Genomic DNA, 22551 nt, shown 5'->3' on the forward strand with positions numbered 1-22551 from the left:
ATAGGAAACATTTTAACAGAAGTATAATAATGAATAATGTCTTTTTTAAAAAAGGTATGATAAAAAATTGTTTAGATTTATATGTATATAATTTAATTTTATTTGTATTCTCGCCTCTCATTGGTTGATTTCCAAAAAGGAACGCATAACATTTTGTATAATCTGGTTTGGTATGGGGACACACCCCTTTGACGACCAGCTTAATCATCATATCCATGCAATCCCCTCATTTCCAGTCCTCGGAATCCATGGAAAATTCCAGATTTAATAAATGTACCTTTAACTTTAAACAATTACTCGTTCTTACCTCATGTAAACAAACATCATGGCTGCAAGATCTATGTATCAGTTATTACCTCCCCTCGCTTCAAATCACTTCCGTTACTACGGTTGTATTATTGCGCGGTAAATTTGAACTTATAAAAAGCAACACAATTTTACATCAAAAGTTGTTTAATTATTCTAAAATTAAATTATAAGGAATGACTTTAATTCTTGGCCATATTATCGAGTATAATCTGGTTTGGGTCAGTTTACGCTTTTTTATAATCCGCTTCGCGGATTATAAAGCGTAAACTGACCCAAACCAGATTATACTCGATAATATGGCCAAGAATTAGAGTCATTCCTTAAATAGAAATGTCCATTCCAAAGGTACTTTTTTAAAGTCCTTTATTGGACCAAACAAACTTGAATATACACTGTGCGATGTATTAATCGTCTATGGTAGATGCAGAAATGTAGCAAACCGCTTGAGATAAAGCTAATAGCTGTCCGATTTTTTCTCAAACAGCGAGCTATTTTTGCAGCTACGTCTAAGGATGCGCACCAACAGAATGCTGGATCTGACCAACATTTGCTAGATGAGAGACCAGGTTAAAGATTTTGGAACTAGTCCATTCTTATATGAGTCTAAGCCTCACCTGGAACAGACTTGTACACGGATGATGCATTTAGGGAGGGGGTCTTTTTGATTGCTGAATAATTGGAATATATGGGAGCAGATCCATTCCCAAATAAACATATAAGCATTGAACAACCTGAACCAAACTTGCACAGATTATTCATCCAGGGATGCACACTACCAGATACTGAGTATTTATATTACCCGCATTCATTTATCTGGCCTGCATTTCCAAAAATGAATGACCAAGTTGGAGCAAGCTAATTTCAAAGTAAAGCTGGTTGTTGCACCCAGATAAGCATATTACCACAACATTCATTGATGAGAGATTGTCTTCTCTTATAGACAATTTTCGGCGAGGTGAGCTTCGTAATCTTTGGTTACTTCATCATCACATATAATAAACAGTTTTTAAGGACATATCTTAGATGTACATTCTCAAAACCCGTTCAAATTTTATTTATTCTTGACATCTATTCTAAAAGGTCTATTAAAATTGCCATATAATCAGTTTTTCGGTGACAATAAAGGGAACTTTGTAAAGAAAAGATACCCGAAATCTTACCTGTAATCTTATGTAAATTCCCACTCTACCATAACTACTAGTATATACCGATTTTTTATTGCACAAAAATACAACAAGTGCAGATTCTCTACGTGATCAAAAAGCTCTCCCAAAACAATAACAAAGTCAAGGGGTCAAGAATAAACAACCCTGGCTCGCTGAAATTTTAAACTCTGTTTGCCTCTTAAATGTTCAGGAGTAGAAAAGTTCGTCAACGAACTTTTGCATTTTCTGTATGTACAGACTACTGTCCTAACACCAGAACCCTTGATCAAGCATGGGTCCATGAATTTCACAATTTTGGGGATAAACACTTTCATACAATTAATTAATGCAGTTTTGCTATGAAACATGAAGATAACGAACAGTAATGAATAAATGTTCAATGTCCATTGCAGCAGTTCAAATCAAGAGCAGAATAAACACGACCATCTTGAAATCATCACTGACGGAATCAGGTGCCATAAAGGCGTAAGCATCCACTGTCAACCAGTCACATCAGCCATGTACTCCTTGTTACGATCAGACAAACAGAAAAATCCACAGACAATTTAGTTCGAAAATAATTTATTTGAAAAAGCCAGTCAACAGTGGACAGACTGTGTTTGCTGACAGGGTCATATCGACCATAGAAATTGCGAAATATTGTCTTTGTATGATACTTTTGATATCCTTCTTTTATTATTCACATATTTGTCAATAACTTGCCTAGAGTCAGAAATTGTTTAATAGCATGCCCCTGCGTATCGAATCAAGTGGAAGACATAAAACCCATAGACAGGTGATAATGGTACATTGCTACGTAAAGTAGGTCAGTTAAAGAAGGAAAAAGAAAAGTCATCACGTTTATCATAAAATTTTGCTGCTTAGTTACATGTACCATTACGTAACGTCTTTTTCTAATAAAATATCAAAATATGAAACAGATACTGAGTATGTCAATCTCTGTGGTATCTTTTATATCGGATGAGTAACACTTGATGAAAGTCGCCAGCCGCCGATTTTGGTTCACTTGCGATCAATGTTTGAAAAATAAAAATAAAAGGTATAAAAAGTCAATCATGTTGCCTACAAGCACAAATCAGTTCGTTATCATCGTCCGCTAAGGTGTAAAAGTTTTTTTTTTTTACGAAAAAAAAGTCGTCCACTTTCAAACTTGCCACAATCCACACCGATGGGTAAACTGTTCTAATGCCATCACCTCTAAATTTGAATTTTGCTTTGCCATCAGGTTCAGAAACGTGTTCTCATCATAAGTTTTGTTCTGTTTAATCTCGTAATTTAAGTGTAATATTACTTTCTTGGATGCACAACATAAAATAATTGAATGAATAAAGTGGAGATAACGAACAGTATTCGAGCTCAAGTCAAATAAACAATACAAAATAGAAGTGGAGCAAACACGACGGACCTCCAAAACATCAGAGATCTGATCGACTGCCATGGAGGAGTAAGCATCCCCTGCCGACCGGTCACACCTTTTAACACAGATTTATTTAAGTTGTGAAAGTGACGCTATTTTTGTGATGGGTGACCTAAATTCTAGAATTGGCAATTCGAATGACATACTTCAAGACATTGATCATATTCCTAATCGTAGAGCTATAGACAACACTGTTAATCAACACGGTCATGAATTAATTGACTTTCTCAATGAAGCAAATTTCTGTGTATTGAATGGAAGATTCCCAGATGATAATTTCACATGTATTTCAAGGAAGGGAAAATCTGTAGTAGATTATATATGCATACCAATAGATGTATTTAGACGAATCAAGAACTTTACGGTATTAACTATACAGAATATTGTAGCGGAATTTGAACTATTGACGTTTGTCGGGGAAAAATCAAAACTTCCTGATCATTCCGTCATTATGTGTGAATTAAATTTATCCGATTGTTGTTTAGTTTCTAGTACCCCAAAAAGTGAACACTGTCAAAATCGTTTTCAATTCAATAGGATCCCAAATGATTTTATGTCAAGCGAATTGAGAAGGTCTGCTTTGATAGCAACAATTGATCTGATTGAAAACAGCCGAAAAACACAAGAAAGTATTGATGAGATCTATGAACAACTATGTGAAATAATATATAATGAAATGGAATACTAACTTCCAAAGGTTAAGCCAAGAAGTTATAAGAAACGTTTTAAAAATAGCAAACCATATTGGACTGACGAATTAACAGATCTATGGAACGTGACACGGGAAACGGAAAATAATTTCATACGATACAAGGGGGAAAGAAAAGTCAAATCTGCTCTTAGACGGGAATATATCGAAGCACGAGATTTATTTGATAAAACCCTTAGACGCGCTGAACGCACCTACAAGAAATCATTTGCTAATGTAATAGAAGATATGAGTTCAACAAATCCAAATGAATTCTGGAATAAAATTCGAATTCTTGGCCCTAGAAATAAACACAACATACCAATGGAGGTTTTGGATGACGAAGGAAATGTTATATCCAACGAACGGGAAATCTTGGAACGATGGAGAGTCGATTTTGAAAATCTGTACAACGGGTGTGGAAGTACCGAATTTGATAACGTCCACTACAACGATTCAAAAAAAGATAAAGATATTAGAGAACGTCGGTCGGAAGAAGAATTTTATCAGTGTAACGATGAAATTAATTATGATGTATCGTTTCATGAAATTTCTGATATAGTGATGCGTGCAAAATCCAATTCCGCTTGTGGATTCGATGAAATTCCTTACAGTGTTCTGAAATATCCAGTTGTTATCAATACAATACGTCGTCTTTTTCAACATATTTTTGATACAAGCATGATCCCCTCGGTGTGGAGGAAAGCAATAATATGCCCTATTCTTAAGGATCCCTCTTCAGACAAACGAGTCCCAATGAACTACCGTGGCGTGAGTCTGTTGCCATGTATTAGCAAACTGTACAGTTCCTTTTTAAATAAAAGAATTATGAGTTATCTAGAGAATAACGATATTTTAGCAGATGAACAAAATGGTTTTAGAAAGGATAGATCGTGTGAAGATCATTTATTTACATTGAATAGTTTAGTCCAAAACAATAAAAATCTCTATGTTGCATTTATTGACCTCCAAAAATGTTTTGATTTTGTCGATAGGGATATGATGCTTTACAAACTTTTGTTACATAATATAGATGGTAAAGTTTACAACTCGATAAAGAATATTTACCAAAGTTCAGAATCTTGTGTAAGAGTGAATAATAAACTTACAAATTGGTTTAGATGCAAAACTGGTGTTAAACAGGGAGATAATTTATCCCCTACCTTATTTTCAATTTTCATTAATGATCTGGTACAGGATATCAATAATCTTAATTTAGGCATAGAACTAGTTGATCGAAAATTGTCCATCTTATTATACGCAGATGATATCGCTTTAATAGCGAAGTCCCCAGAAGATTTACAAAGTATGTTAAATAAACTATACATAGCTGGTGTAGACGTTGGAGAGTTCTTATAAACACCAATAAATATAAGTGTATACATTTTAATAAAACTAGGTCAAGGGCAGCCAATTTTGAATTTACTATTGGACTTAATAAGTTAGATACAGTTGAAGATTATAAGTATTTAGGTATAACATTTACGCACACTGGTAATTTCATGAAAAATGCAGAAAATCTTGCTAAAGCAGGGGGACGTGCACTAGGGAAAATTATATCTTCGATTCATAGTAATAAAGATTTCAGGTTTAATGCTTATGAAAAACTATTTTACTCTTGTGTCATACCTGTTTTGGATTATGCATCCAGTGTCTGGGGTTACAAAAAATTCCAACCTATAGATAATATTCAGAACAGAGCTATTCGGTATTTTATTGGGGTTCACCGTTTTGCTCCTACATTGGGGGTTTATGGAGACACTGGATGGATTCCAAGTCAATATAGACGTTGGATAAATATGATCAGATATTGGAATAGAGTCTTATCCTTTGGCAATGATCGAATTACAAGAATTGTATTTGAAGTTGATTACAATAAGTGTAGTAATAACTGGTGCAGTGATTTGAAAGATATATTACACAAATTAGAGCTGGATTACTATTTCGAATCAAAGCTTATGGTGGATATAAATATGGTCCAATCAAAAATTCACAATTATTACTCAAACCTTTGGAGCAATGAGATTTTAAGCATTCCCAAAACTGCGGACTTATGTTAATTTTAAAACAAGGTTTGGTAGGGAAAATTATGTAGTACTTGATATGCCTAAATATTTGCGTTCAATTTTAGCACAATTTAGATGTGGCATTTTACCTTTACGAATAGAAACCGGTAGATATCATGGTGAATCTGTTGAGGATCGAATTTGCACTTTTTGTTCTAGAAATATTGTGGAAGACGAAATTCATTTTTTACTGCACTGTCCTTTTTACTCTGAATATCGATCAAAACTTTTTGAAAACACTGGCATTAATCAAATGGGGTGGTCAGATATGGATTTACTAAGTTTACTTATCTCAAATTATCCTAGACAGGTTGCAAAGTACTTGTATTTTTCATTTATGCGAAGACAGTCCTTTATGTTCAAAAAATAAAATAATATTTCAATGTCATTTTCATTTAACAATAATCTTTATAACAGACACTATACCAATCTTAGCATACAAAATGCTTATAAATATATATTTATTACAATTATGTTTATTTTTCATGCACTTTTTGTTATTCTCTTAACGTTGTGCTCTTTATTTTCTTTATATACCGGTATTGTATTTTATTCAATTTTGTGTTTAAAGTGGCATATAGGCCCGATGGGCCGGGTGTTGATTGTTGTTTTATATTGTCTGTAAACAAACGAATTTAATTATGTACACATGTCACTATAAATAAATAAATTACTTACTTACTTACTTACTTACACACCGGTAAAATTCGTCAAGTCTAAGGTAAGCTACAAGAATTAAATTTGTGCTTTATTTAAAAAAACATTGCAAAAATAAATTACTTGTTTTGTAGCTTCTAAGGGGACGGAATACAGAAGTTACAAGTATTTGTTCATTTCATAACACAATTGAATATTCTGAAGTTTCTGTTATGTGTAAACGAACACCTGCTGCCATCACACGGTCATCAACATATGTTTTCTAGAAAGTGAGAAAATAAACACATGACATTCACAGGTATATTAAGCTGAACTTGTTCATTTCCAATACGATTTACGATTTGAATATTTCTTGTTCTAAGTCCTTGAAGTCTATTTGTTCCTTTTTAAAGCGTCCTAAAAGTATTATGCCTTTTGACAGAGTTTTCCATTAGGGAGATTTGGATAATGTTTACACCATGTGTTAATATTCACAAAAATAACATCCAAAGCATAACCAATGGAATTGTTTTTGTCATTAGATAAGTGTGAATGTTCAACATAACTGCCAACTTCTTTGAAAAATTTTCTTAGAGCCTTTAAATTTTTCAAAGATTTATGCAGCAAAATTTGCTTTCCGTCCCAGACACGGTATTCTATGGACCAAACATCTACAGTCATTTTGCCTGAAGAAAGTTCTTCCCTCATGGACTCTAAAATGACCATTTCTGCTCCTTCAACGTCTAGTGAATAAAAATCAATATGGTGGACATTAATTCTGTCCAAAACTTCTGCCATACTAAAGCATGGCACATCTATTTTTCGTGTATTGAATAACTGTTTTTTGTGATCAGTGTCCAAATTTTCTTCTACTCCACCTAAACTTTCAGCTCGCACAAATTTGGCACGCCTCACTTTGTTAGATATGCATGCACAGAGTCGCCAAGCATGGCGTTTGAGATCGTCGATATGTTTACAAAGTCCTGGATTGGCTTCAATTAATAGCCCGGTCCATCCATGTTGTCTTTCTAACCAAACTGTATTCGAGAAATACAGACCATCGTTCGCACCAATGTCTACAAAAAATCCACCTTTTTTCGAAAATATTTTATAGACTGTCTCGTCCTGTCTTGCCTGGGAGTACTTCCGGTTCGAGTTCGAATTGTCTCGTTTTGGATGAGGAGGAAGGAGGAAATCGTCTAATTTGATGATAGGGTATGTGTTTAAGTTAATAGTTACGCTAAAATTATCTGGTTTTTGTTGAAGGGCTTTTTCTGTTGCCTTTTCTGGTGCCTTTTTTAGTGTCTTATCGGGTTTTTGTTGAATGACTTTTTTTGGTACCTCTTCTAGTGTCTTATCTGGTTTTTGTTGAATGACTTTTTCTGGTACCTCCTCTAGTGTCTTATCTGGTTTTTGTTGAATGACTTTTTCTGGTGCCTCCTCTAGTGTCTTATCTGGTTTTTGTTGAATGACTTTTTCTGGTGCCTCTTCTGGTGCCTTTTCTGGAGTATTTTCAGGTGGCTTTTCAGGAGTCCTCAAGAAGACATGATACCAGTATAGGTACAGTAGTGTGACCGCTGTAACTACGATAATGTATCGTTGTAGCTTTCTCAGAATTATGGCCATGATGGTGTTTGTAATCTGCAAAAATAAAAAAAGAACTTATGAATGGTGAGATCATGAAAATGAAACTGTCGGTGGAACAAAGAAAAAAAAAACGAATGGTAATCGATCCCGAAATAATTCTAAACAATACAAATTTGTGTAGAGGACATAAGATACGGACCCCTGGAATTTACAGTGATGAGACCTAAGAGGAGTAAGCATCCCCTGTTGACCAGTCAAATTCGCTGTAATCCTTAAGTATTCCTCCAGCAGACAGAACATACCGTTGTAAAATTAAGTCAACATAGCGAAGGTTAAATTTCTCAAATGAAAATTGAATATGTTGATACCAAAAGTAAGGCCTTCTCACAAGAAATACAATTCTTGAATATGAAAGCCCTAGTACCACCTGTTCAAAAGTTATTGCCAAGGATAAACATTTTTAAAGGAAGGTCAAACTCCAGGGTCAAAAGTTGTTTTTAAAGAAAGGTCTTGTCACATTGATTACCTATGTGATGCATGAATGCCCTGGTCCTAACTGTTCAATAGTTATGGCCAGGATTTTTTTTAAAAGTTTTTTTAAAAGTAGATCTAACGCTTAGGTCAATGGGTCAAACTTGTTGGTATCCAATAAAAGTTCTTGTCACAAGGGTTACAGTTGTGAAGTAAGAAAGCCGAGCCTTCACCGTTCGAAAGTTATGGCCAAGGTTAAAGTTTTTAAAAGTAGGTCAATCTCAAAGGTCAAAGTTGTTGGTATCAATTGAAAGGTCTTGTGAGAAATAATACATTTGTAAAGTATGAAAGTCCTAGCATTAATCATTCAAAATTTATAGCCAAAGTAAAAGATGGTATTTTTGTATAAAAGTGTGTTAAACTCCCAAGATCAAATTTGGTGGTATCAAAAGAAAGGTCTTGTCACATAGAATACACCTGTGAAACCTGAAAGCTATAACACCGCCCAGTCAAAAGTTATGGGCAAGGTTAAAGTTTATGTGGACAAACAGACAATCAGACAGACGGACGGACAGGATAAAAACTATATACCCTGACTCTTCGATTACGAGGGCAAAGGAAAGGCATAACAATTGAAACAAGTCGATACGACCCGATAATAGGTTATATTGGGTAACAAGGTCAGGCTGCCTTTAACCAGGTTGTTGAAATCTCTGCAACTTCCCTGCAACTTCAACTTATGTCTGAGTAGGCTACTTCGATTTTAAAACTAAACGTACTCAGCATGCTTTTCAGTAGCAAATAAGTTGGGGGGGGACATAAACACCATATGCAGTAGGGCAAAGATATCCATATTTCGGTAACTTAATTGCAATACACTGACCAAAAATATCGTATTGCAATACGTTTTTGTTATATCGATATATTGGCAAAATGCATAGACTAAGGAATTTTATCAGCAAATATAAAATAAATGTAAGAAAGGTTTGTTATTAAGCCAAACAGTAAGACAGAAGCTGCTTTATTGATATAATTCAGAGCATAAGTTATATAAAATCAACAATTTTTTTCCTTCTCGTGACTTTTCATAGTTATGTACATTCTAAATGCAAATCAGAGTTAATATAACAAGAAAATGCCATTATAATTTTATTGAAAATATTGCAATATATATCGCAATACAGTTAAAAATATCGCAATACGAATCTCTGGCCAATACCCAGTCCTAATATGCATGTAATCAGATAACAATATACACAAGGATATTAAGTGTGGAAAAGTTGAAGTCATTTCGTTTGTTTAAAAACAAAAATTAAGCTGTTATTTGGCCGTCATCGTCTAAAGCCAGTAAACATCTAAAAATGAAACATATCGCAGGCACTTTAGTGTCTTTTATTTTATTTTCACTGAGATACATCGACTCGATATAATTATGAATGAAACTATTTTTAATTGGAAATACATCGTCGATATATACGGAAGCGTAAATGGCTCTACACTTGTTGTGTTATAACTTTGTATATTGTCTGTATTTTATCGACTTATCAACATATAAAGTGTTATACCTCCTTATTTATGCACATATTTTGCATTGTATTGAGGTGTGTTTACATATTTGAAGGCAACTTCTTTTGTTCAATAGATTTTATTGCTTTAACTTTTATCGACTGAAATATTATACTAATTTTCAAATATCGATCTAAATAAAATATTTATTCATTTCAATATAGCATTGTCGATATGAAGAAATAAGTATGAAGTTATATCGATAAAGATATGTGATTATTTTCGAGAAGAAGTCAGAAAAAGGTGTTTTTGAATGAACTTGGCGGGAGCGGGAATTCTAATTAATCTTCACTTCACTTGAGAAGCTTATGAACCATGTATTTGCTATTGTACGATTATAGGCTGAAACAAAATTAAAAAATATTAAAAAAATTGAGATGGAGAGACACCAACAGTTAAATTATATGCATTGTCATAAGAAATTATTTTGAAGAGGGAACCTGATATATTCTATCGTGGTTCACTGCTTACTAGTATATCTCTTGAGTTCAATGGGGATTGTTAATCGCTAATGAAGCGAAAATACAAAGTAACACTATTATAAAAGTACCACTGATTATATATGTACTTTGTAAATGTTTGATGTTGTTCCACTCTGTAGTATACATAGGATCTGACCGCGAATCTCCACAGTCTTGAACCTCCCTCCCCCCCCCCCTTAACTTCTTATTGGATTAAATAATATGAAATAATTTGTGATTTCAGCCAATCTGTATATTAGTTTAGTCACAAAGTTCAAAGGAGGAAAGTGTAGTGTCAGCCAAAATAGATTTATAACAAGCAAAACACCCCAGGGATTTAATAATCTAACTGCCAGAATTTTATTAAATTTGGGGACATATCAGTGGATCTCTGCTGTACTCAGTTTTTTGGGGTTTTTATAGCTGGATGAGGGGCACAAAAATACTCTTGTCTCCCCCTCTTCAAAAGTGGTGATCGGTGCAATAGCACACTATGGATCTATAACTTTTAATGTGTCTTCATCTCCCTTTTTCAATATACTTTTTAATTTGATTCAGCCTTTAATCGTACATGCTGACATGATACATAAGCTTTCACTGAATCCCGAGTGAAGTGAAGGTTCATTGGAATTCCCGCCTCCGCCAATATAATTCAAAAACACTTTATTCTGACTTCTTTATCGGCAATATTCATAAATCAGAATTGATATAACTATATCTTTATTTTATCATATCAACAATATTATATCGATATGATTAAATATCTTGTTTCAATCAATATCTGATAAATCAATATATTGTTTCAGTCGATAAAACTTTGAGCAACAAAATCTATTGAACAAAAGAAGTTACCTTCTATTATGTTAAGAAATCTTAATACAATTTAAGATATGTACATAAATAAGGAGGTATAACACTTTACATGTTTATATTTACATTTGCAAATGTTTTCCTTTATATAACACAACTGAAAGCAAGCGTTTTTATAACTGTATAAATACAGGTACGGGGTCAAGAGGTCATAGATGTTCGTATGGATAAACGTTCGACGTAATTTCTCTGTGACGTCATAAAGGGTCGACGCGCGGTCAGTGGATTACAAACATGCCGTTGGGTTTGAAAAATAATGCATTTCACACGTTAAAAGTCACAATCAGGCAAGTTTAAAGTATGAATAAGTCACAAATGTAAATATAAGTAATAATGTATCATTTTTTGAATGTTATTGGGATGTAAAACGGGTTGGCACATGATCAAATCTTCCATAAAGCCCTTCGGGCTTTATGGGATTTGATCACGTGACCAACCCGTTTTACATCCCAATAACACTCAAAAAATGATACCTTATTTCTTAAATAAGTCGATAAAATATAAGACAATATACAAAGTTATAACACAACAAGTGTAGAGCCATTTAGGCTTCCGTAGATATATACCTAAATGTAGAGTCAAAGGCCACAGCAAGTGTTTTCTTCTTCTTATGTGGATTTTGAATAAATTCTATTTCATATGAAAATAAAAGCATATCATCATATAAAAGAACACAATTAGTGCCCATCTAAGTTCAGATTGTTGAAAGACTTGGTCTCCTGAGAGTGTATCAAAGTTGTCAATAATAAAACTCCCAGCATCCTTTTAATACCAGCTTCGGAGTAGAATCAGAGCGATTTTTTTTACCAATCTGTTTTATCACATGATAGGAAAATTTCCGCCTTCCATTTCCATTTAAAAGTTAAATGCAGTTGTCTGTTTATCAAAAAGCTCAGTTTTTTATCGCGTGGAATGGTTGTATTTCCAACTCTACTTGCAAATATTACAACATATTTGTTAAAAATAGTAACCCTCGTCTTTTTAAGGTATCCAATCCACAACAGCATGAGATTCAATGAATCTGAATGCATAAGATATATATTGGCAGAATACTCAGTATATGTAGAAATAATCGTAATGTTTTAGTCTCGGAAAGAGCGGAATTTGTCCTATTTTTACCTCACCTGAGCCGAAGGCTCAAGTGAGCTTTTCTGATCGCATTTTGTCCGGCGTCCGTCTGTCTGTCTGTAAACTTTTCACATTTTCGACTTCTTCTCAAGAACCGCTGGGCCAATTTTAACCAAACTTGCCACAAAGTATCCTTGGGTGAAGGGGATTCAAGTTTGTTCAAATGAAGGGCCAAGCCCTCATTCAAGGGGAGATAATTGGGAATTAATGAAAATTTAGTGGCATATTTTAAAAATCTTCTTCTCAAGAACCACTGTGCCAGGAAAGATGAAACTTATGGGGAAACATCCTCAGGTAGTGTAGATTCAAGTTTGTTCAAATCATGACCCCCAGGGGTAGGGCGGGGCCAAGATGGCCGACCAAAGTTTACATAGAAATATATAGGAAAATTCTTTAAAAATCTTCTTCTCAAGAATGACAAAGCCATAATTCATCATATTTATATGGGAGCATGCTCAGGTAGTGTAGATTCAAGTTTGTTCAAATCATGATCCCCCGGCGTAGGACGGGGCCAAAATGGCCGACCAAAAGTTTTACATAGAAATATATAGGAAAATTCTTTAAAAATCTTCTTCTCAAGAATGACAAAGCCATAATTCATCTTATTTATATGGAAGCATGTTCAGGTAGAGTAGATTCAAGTTTGTTCAAATCATGACCCCCCGGGGTAGGGCGGGGCCAAAATGGCCGACCAAAGTTTTACATAGAAATATATAGGAAAATTCTTTAAAAATCTTCTTCTCAAGAATGACAAAGCCATAATTCATCATATTTATATGGAAGCATGTTCAGGTAGTGTAGATTCAAGTTTTTTCAAATCATGACCCCCGGGGGTAGGGCAGGGCCAAAATGGCTGACCAAAGTTTTACATAGAAATATATAGGAAAATTCTTTAAACATCTTCTTCTCAAGAATGACGAAACCATAATTCATCATATTATATGGAAGCATGCTCAAGTAGTGTAGATTCAAATTTGTTCAAATCATGACCCCCAGGGGTAGGGCGGGGCCAAAATGGCCGACCAAAGTTTTTAAAGATATATATAGGAAAATTCTTTAAAAATCATTTTCTAAAAAATAGCAAATCCATGATTGGTCATGGGACTACTTTTGGATTTAAACTTTACAATAAAAAGCCATTTTCTACCTTTTCCTACCCTTAGTGCTCAGGTGAGCGATGTGGCCCATGGGCCTCTTGTTTTTACTTTGACCCGTCCTTGAAGAGTTATCCCCCTTTGCTTTTATCAATAAAATTCATTATTTTAAAAAACTCTATCTGGTGAAAAATTATTTTTTAATCGTTTTACTTCTCTCAATAATTCTATACATCTTTCCACCATAACATTTTTTGATGTTCGAAGTATTTAATTTTTTACTTTAAAATTTGCTTCTTCCTTTAGACCTCAATGCATTCCTAATTAATTAATTACTGCTTGGGTAAATATATTTTTGAAAATTTCTCCTGGTAAATCCTTCTCTACTCTAAACTGTTTTGAATTAGTTTCATAGTATTTAATACAGAAATAGATATTTTTGAAGGTGGTGCTTAAAGTCTCTGCCTTTAAGGGACTCCGACCCTCAGCCAGAAAGGACAACTCTTTAATTAATAATTTACTTCAAAATGTCTTTAAATGAAGCTTGAAAATTAAATCTTTTCATGCAACAATTTTCATTAATATCTTATTTAAACAATAAAATACTTTCTTTTGTTTGTTATTACTGGAATTAACGGAAGCAGCTGTTGCAGAAAAAATACATAACCCGCGTAAGCGGGTTATATATTAATTCCAGTAATAACAAACAAAAAAAGACATTTTATTGTTTATATTTATATTTGTTTCAATAATCATTCAAAATATGATTAATAAGATTAATTATTGTATTAATGATGCGAACGTCTTTATACGTTTCATTGATGGAACAGCCACTGATCAAGAAATCTGTACAGGCGACATGCCTAATGTAGCTCATGCAGTGATTAACGCAATGGGTTTTCCTAAGAAATAAAGGAGAAAATATTCAGTGGATGTAAATATATGCCTCTCAATGTGCTTCAAGGTTCTTTGCAAAGCTCCATAAATCACTTCTAATTTCATATCATGTTAATAAACATTGGAATCTAAAAATGCTTTTTCGGGGTAAAAATTTCTACTTTTAATTAGACCTTTCTGAGAAGCTCAAAGAACCTTGAAGCACATTGAGAGGCATATAATGAAAATTGTTGCATGAAAAGAATTAAATTATAAATTAAAGAGTTGTCCTTTCTGGCTGAGGGTCGGAGTCCCTTAAGTTTAGAAAATATCCTTTTATGGATCGGATACTTTAGAGAAGGGGTGGCCACAAACATCAGAGGGACAGGGCCCAGTCAATTCTTTCTAGGAAAAGTCTTCTTTTGATTATTAGTTTATTATAGATAAATTAGTATTCAACTTCCTCATCAACAACAGTTCTAGCTCATGAAGCCCTGTCACCTTATAGTAATAAAAACATTTTCTACCGGATATATCACACACAACAATAGGTTATATTTGGTAACAAGCTCAATCTAACCCCCTCACAATATCAGAACTTTATTTCATTTTGTTATCCATGATGTTGAAAAAAATACATAGTTCTTTTATTTCCTTGTATGTGTAAACACACAAGGGACAACAAAATGCTAAATAGATTATTTCTGGCCTCTCCGTATTCATGGTGTTTTATAGCATTTTATTGTTTCAGTTGTCAACTTTAAATTTAAATTATAACCTTCAAGTTATGTTAAAATGTGGTGAGATATGACTACAAATTAAGATTTAACACCGTGTGCATTTCATTATGGAGTAGGTGAATGGAACATCGTTTGCTCGATTTCTTTTTTTACTTTGCTTGAGGAAATCTTACAACTGAGAGAAAACAACCCATTAGTAAAATTATCAAAGCAGAAAATCACAAGTACACGTGGTTACTTACAAAAGATCAACAGCCCGAATTAAAATTAAAAAAAATTAAGAAATATTTTTACCGTTCGAAATTTAGTGTCGTATCTCTAATATTGGTTTTCCAAGGTTAAATACAGATTAATTATAAGAGCTATATAAATGTATATTATTTTTATCATTCATTCCAAGCTCTCTGATTGGCTTAACCTTGATCATATGATTAAGTATATAACAGCATAAAGACTTGAGTTACTATTTATAGAATCTGAAATGTCTTAAAATGGAGAGAATTTTCTATAAAACAAAAATAGCACAGATTTCACAATTATAGCTAATACTGAATATGACTAAATGTTTCTTAAAAAAATATTTACTTCAATTTGTATTAATATTTTTTCATGTTCTGTAATTGATGAGATGTAACAATGCCTTGAAGCCTTGAATTCGGATCTACTTTATATTAATTGATACAAAACATAATCAAGTAAATTGAGCATTTTGAGTAAGTAAATCCTCTAAATTACTCCATCAGTATAAAGCAAACACATTAACATTAAACAGCAGAATTTATTTTTTATTTCTAGTCTCTAAGTGTTAAAGACAGAAAACATGTGCCTCATTCCCATTATTTTCACATTTTGTTTTGTCAATCTATGTAAAAAATAATATAACAAATGTAGCCCTTTAATTCAGTCAATCCATGAAACAATTTAGATGCAGTACTGGAAGATATATCGACTTCACAGAAAAGCGTATCGACCTCGCACTTCGTGCTCGGTCGATATGCTTTTCTGTGAAGTCGATATATCTATGGATTGACCTCATCAAAGGGCTATATTTATATAATATAGTATAAGTATACGCAATATGATTTGAAATTTTAGGAGACACGATAATATTTTTTTTAAACTTGCTCTAAATGATAATGAGAGTTACTTGTATATCATTTAAATTTTCACTTAAATGACAACAATGTGTAACGTTATTACGAATCATCTATCTGCCAAACCTTGACATCTTTCCACTTTCTAACATGCTTGTGTAACAATATCTTCTATAAACCATGTGCGTTTCCCTATATCCACAAATACTGAGCCCACTTAAGGAACAGGAAACAAACATCACTTTTCTTAAAACATGATAAAATCGGAAGCTTTGCACACAAAATCGCTGATCATGTCTTATTTGAAAGGGCTATTTCCCCGCTGATCACAATGTTCGATAATATGCATGTGTTGTGACATTTGACCTTAACGTATTGCACATGAGTAATTTTAGTGTGAAATGAAAAACAACAGTTTCTTATCAGAGCATCTTAAAAGCTGCATGGTAAAAAGTGTTCTTAACACAATTACACTTCATTGCATTTTCTGAAATGAATGCATACATATCACCAGAAGTCTCTGTCGAGACTGTAGCTCTACTGGTTTATACTTATAACAACAACAGCAATAAATAGAATAATGATCCTTGATTAAGTCACTTTTTGTGGCAATATTGCAATAAGACTACAACTGTAGGAGTAGCTTTTAATAAAATTTTAAAGAATTTTCAATTTTAGTTACCATGGCAACATCATTCATCAAAATAAATTTTAAAAAAAGCAATAGAGACAATAATGTATCTAAGTGTAGTCTTTCTGCATGCCACATTATATCATAATATTTACATTGCCAATGTCTTTGTACGAGATAAAATTACAAATTGTAAATGTACTTTATTTCCCCATCAATGTATTGGCGCGGTTCCAAAAGAACCACGTGCAGGGCGGGACAAACAGCTAGTCAGAAGCAGGGCTTGGAGCACGTGGATTGGCGGAATCAAAGCATGTAAATATACGGAATAACTGTCTTATTTTTCAATTTCATGACGCTGATCAATCGATTGGCTTGCGTGATAATTTTATGCATAAACGCCTTCGGCGTTTATGAAAATTATCACGCAAGCCAATCGATTGATCACTTCATGAAATCGAAAAATAAGACAGTTATTCCTTAAATAAAACTAAAACTGTATTTGTAATAGCATTTTTAAATTTTACAGAAATTTCTATTTTTAGTTACCAAGGCAACACCGTTCATCGAAATCAAAAAACCGATGCATAGAATTATGTATCTTAAAATAGTCTACCTATGTGCCAAGTTATATTGAAATCAGACCAACCAGAAGTCTCTGTCGAGACTGTAGCTCTACTGGTTTGTACTTATCAAAAACCATTGCACAATTTTATGTATCTTTGTGTAGTCTTCTTGTGTGACAACTTATTTTGAAATCAGACCAAAACTGTAGAAGGAGTAGCGTTTTTAAGGAATTTCACAGAAAATTCTATTTTTAGTAACCATAGCAACACCGTTCACCGAAATCAAAAACCGATGAACTATTCTATGTATCTTAGTGTAGTCTACTTGTGTGCCAAGTTATATTGAAATCAGACCAAAACTGTAGAAGGAGTAGCGTTTTTAAGGAATTTCACAGAAAATTCTATTTTTAGTAACCACGGCAACACCGTTCACCGAAATCAAAAACCGATGCACTATTCTATGTATCTTAGTGTAGTCTACTTGTGTGCCAAGTTATATTGAAATCAGACCAAAACTGTAGAAGGAGTAGCGTTTTTAAGGAATTTCACAGAAAATTCTATTTTTAGTAACCATGGCAACACCGTTCACCGAAATCAAAAACCGATGCACTATTCTATGTATCTTAGTGTAGTCTACTTGTGTGCCAAGTTATATTGAAATCAGACCAAAACTGTAGAAGGAGTAGCGTTTTTAAGGAATTTCACAGAAAATTCTATTTTTAGTAACCATGGCAACACCGTTCATCGAAATTAAAAACCGATGCACTATTCTATGTATCTTATTGTAGTCTACTTGTGTGCCAAGTAATATTGAAATCAGACTAAAATTGTAGGAGGAGTAGCGTTTTGAAAAATTGTTTACAGACAGACGGACAGACAGACAGCTCGACAGACGGACGGACGCCGGACGCATTACTATCGCATAAGCTCTTCTGGTCTCTGACCAGTAGAGCTAAAAATAGGAGTAGTAGCATTTTGAAAGCATTTCACAGAAAATTCTATTTTTAGTAACCACGGCCACACTGTTTATTGAAATCAAAAACTGATGCACAAAATTATGTATCTTAGTATGGTCTACTTGTGTGCCAAGTTATATTGAAATCACACTGTAGGAGGAGTACCATTTTGAAAAATTGTTTACAGACAGACAGACAGACAGACGGACGGACGACGGACGCATTATTATCGCATAAGCTCTTCTGGTCTCTGACCAGTAGAGCTAAAAATGCTGTCTTTGTTATTTAACTTTCCTTGTGTACTTGTGAAATGATAGCTACTGACTACTTCAACGTTTTATTTATTTAAATATAGAATTTAAATACACTAAGATACATTTCCTTACCAGATCTCAATTTTATTAATATGCCTGCATTGATCCTTGTGAGAGCCTGTCAATCAAAGCCTGCATTGGTTCTTAAAAGAGTCATCCAATGTCTGCATTAGACTTTGAGATAGTCGAACAACGCCTGCATTGGCCCTTGAGACAGCCTTGCAATGCCTGTATTGACCACTGAGAGAGAGAGAGAGATTGAGAGATTCACAATATCTGTATTAGCCCCTTTGATAGTCGTGCAACCTGCATTTGCATTTGATAGAGTCTGGCAATGCCTGCATTGGCTATAGAGAGAGAGAAGAGAGTCCAAATACCTGCATTGGCCTTTTGATAGTCGTGCAATGCTTGCTTTGGCCAACAACCCAGTGACGTAGCATCGTTCTTGGAAGGGGGCAGAGGACTTTTTTTTTGCTTACCTAAAAAAAGTTGACAAGCAAAAAAGGTAAATTCCTCAAAAACGAAAATCCTATTTCGTAAAGGGTAGGGGGGAGGGAGATTCCGACTTCTTTCAGAGAGCACCAAATTTTAGTAATACAATAATACATTACCCTTATTTCCACTAACTGTATCAGAAAGTGTGGGGGCCGCGTGACCTTTAATTTCCAATAGTAAATGGTGATGTTTGAAAAAAATGGGCCGCCCCCCCCCAACCCCCTCCGCTCCCAGCCTGCAACCTGCAAGTTACCTTGAGAAATTGTCATGAAATTCTTACATTGGCTTAATAATAATAGTCATCACTGCATTGCAAGTTTATTCACTTTCCTAGGTTTACAATACATTTTGTATCCCTTTAACACCAAATTTGCATTTGTCAATTACATTAAGAGCAATTTCAATTGCAAATGTGATTAAGATGAAAACAATATCGCAGGATGTAAAATATAATAATCTCAGTTTATTACATTTTGCGATGTTATTCCATTTCGCGGTTCATTATTAACAGCGCTCGATCCATGATCAGAAGGTCGTGTGTTCTAATCACCTAAGTCGATAAAAATTTGTAGCAATTATTCCTTCGCCAAATTTACCACCACTCGGCACTTTTTAACTAAAAGTTGCGAGTCCTTCGGAAGAGACCTTAAAAACGAGGCAGTCATAATCTTTTGAATCAAGGAACTCCACTACCTATATATATAGCAAAGAGCTTTTTTGTGTATGCGTACTTCCATAAAAAAACAAAAAAAAAAACAACAATTTTTACTAAAAAAACATTGATATCACGTATACTTTTGGAAACCCCTACGATTTGCATCAAATAGGGGGAAGTTCCCAGTTCATTTCCAAAATAAAGACATATTTGCTACAATTCAATTCGATCGATATCCTCACAATGTCAGTGGGTCTGAGTTCATTCAATAATAGAATTGTCATAATGTCTAAGAAATTTTAAGCATATCCAACCTCTCATTAACTTCTCATGTTATAAGATGTACTTCAACACAGGTTTCCACAGTCTTTTATGAACGTCGAAAAGTTTATTACAACTTCAGTTTGCAACGGTCACCCAATAACTTCCTACTTTATGGTTACACACATAATAAGGCACTTATTTATTAGGTGTCTCGTGGCGATATACATCTCGATCAATGCCTAAAACAATCTTGCATCAAGTGTCGAGATAAATTTTTAACTAAAACTGCTCAGGTGGAAAGAAAACACAATTAATGGCAGTGGATCTTCGTTGTGTGCACATTTACACATATGTTAACAGTTAGAAAGACAAAAATAGCACAGCATTTTGTAAACATACCTTGCTTCATCTATTTCCCCTTCATTACTCCGTCGATCCGCAGTCTCCGAGTATTTTTTTCAGTCTGTACAATAACGGCTGCTTTTCCTGCTCATAAAAAAATATAACTAAATGATGTAAGTGAAATGATTCACTTGTAAGTAAAACCGAAGAGATTTCCAAAAGACCATTTTTACTGTAAACCTTTCTGCACCCCTTAATATTGAAACTTCCAACTAACAGCGAGTCTGATGGAGGTCATTGATACAGAGATCACGCTGACCAGCAGATGCGCTGTTCTCCTAAGTTTATACTGTAGAGCACTGGGCCTGGTTTCGCAAAGCACTCTGAATCCCGAGTAATTTGATCAAATATTCAATATCAATGAACCATGCCATGGAAGGGCAATTTCCATTCTAAATAACCGACAGAAGAAAAAAATAACTCAGAGGGCTTATGTCCATGTCTGACTGAGATCTGATCATGATGGTGATTCCGTTTTGATAAGACACTTTCACTTTTATTTCCTGAACATGCTTATGCTAAGGAATGCATGATGTGTGTATGTGCAGCTAAGTGTGTATGTGCAATTACTCTTAGTAATAGTATCTGATAAGTATAAATAAGCAGATAATTAGCAATTCGTTGTGTTTTATATTTCTTAATGTCGTTTTTTGCCACGTCAAATAATGGCGATTATAAACAATGTTACAGGGTTATACAATGTAACAGAGTGAGCATAAGGAATAGACAGCAAGAACACGGAACATATACTATAAACATAATTATGCTTGAGAAACTCTTAGGAGTTGCAAAAAAATACATTAATATTATACTCTTAACGAAGGCTTCACAAATATACTTACATTGAAAATTACATTTTCAACGCTTAGAAGTATCACTTCCAAACATAGCGTCTTCAAGTATAACAATCCAATAAATAAGGGCATGCTTAAACACATAATAGTGAATAGAATAGATTTGTAGCTCGATGATCTGGGAAAATGGGATGGACGACCGGAATATATGCTCAGGAGCCACCCACTGATTTGCATTGAAAGAAATGTGTATTTATTTAGAGCGCGCGTTTTTCGATTTCTCGTAATTTTTTAAGGATGCCTTCACAAAAATATACATATACTTACGGTATGTTTCTTAAACACATAAGATTGCGGGGCAATAAGAAAACCATATATCCTTCTGTATTCAATAATCTGGCCAGAAGTAAAAACAAGAGGCCCATGGGCCACGTCGCTCACCTGAGCATTGTGGCTAGGAAAAAGTAGAAATTGGTTTATTATTTAAAAGTTTAAATCCAAAAGTAGTCTCATAACCAACCATGGCTTTGCTATTCTTGAAAGATGATTTTTAAAGAATTTATTTTCCTAAATATGTCTATGTAAAACTTTGGTCGGCCATTGTAGCCCCGCCCTACCCCCGGGGGTCATGATTTGAACAAACTTGAATCTACACTACCTGAGGATGCTTCCATATAAATATGACCAATTACGGCTTCGCTATTCTTGAGAAGAAGATTTTTCAAGAATTTTTCTATCTATTTCTATGTAAAACTTTGGTCGGCCATTGTGGCCTCGCCCTACCCCCGTGGGTCATGATTTCTACACTACCTGAAAATGCTACCATATAAATATGATCAATTCTGGCTTCGCTATTCTTGAGATGAAGATTTTTAAAGAATTTTCCTATATATTTCTATGTAAAACTTTGGTCGGCCATTGTGGCCCCGCCCTACTCCTTGGGGTCATGATTTAAACAAACTTGAATCTACACTACCTGAGGATGTTTCCCCATAAGTTTCATTTTTCCTGGCACAGCGGTTCTTGAGAAGAAGATTTTTAAAACATACCACCAAATTTTCATTAATTCCCAATTATCTCCCCTTGAATGAGGGCGTGGCCCTTCATTTGAACAAACTCGAATCCCCTTCACCAAGGATGCTTTGTGGCAAGTTTGGTTGAAATTGGCCCAGCGGTTCTTGAGAAGAACCTTCGGCTCAAGTGAGCTAAAAATAGATTACATGATAAGAACTTACCATATCTTTATTGGATCCCGAAACTTAAAATCCTTACAAACAAAGATACATAGCGGGTTCCAGTAAATGT

General features: G+C 34.2%; 1 protein-coding gene across 1 annotated transcript in view; it reads right to left on the reverse strand.

Annotated features, from left to right (window-relative positions):
• LOC134264737 (uncharacterized) overlaps positions 1-19102 on the reverse strand; it is a 29474-nt gene extending 10372 nt beyond the window's left edge. The window contains exons 1-3 of the mRNA XM_062747005.1: positions 19014-19102; positions 6723-7923; positions 765-797 (exon numbers count right to left, since the gene is read on the reverse strand). Of these exons, the coding sequence (XP_062602989.1) occupies positions 765-797; positions 6723-7923; positions 19014-19076 (1297 nt within the window). The 5' untranslated portion in view covers positions 19077-19102. The remainder of the gene's footprint in view (positions 1-764; positions 798-6722; positions 7924-19013) is intronic.
• Positions 19103-22551: the final 3449 nt, after the last annotated feature.

This window comes from Saccostrea cucullata, unplaced genomic scaffold, assembly GCF_032062105.1.
Source record: "Saccostrea cucullata isolate Sc308-1 unplaced genomic scaffold, CSIRO_AGI_Scuc_v1 ctg316, whole genome shotgun sequence".
NCBI classification, from domain to species: Eukaryota; Metazoa; Mollusca; class Bivalvia; order Ostreida; family Ostreidae; genus Saccostrea; species Saccostrea cuccullata.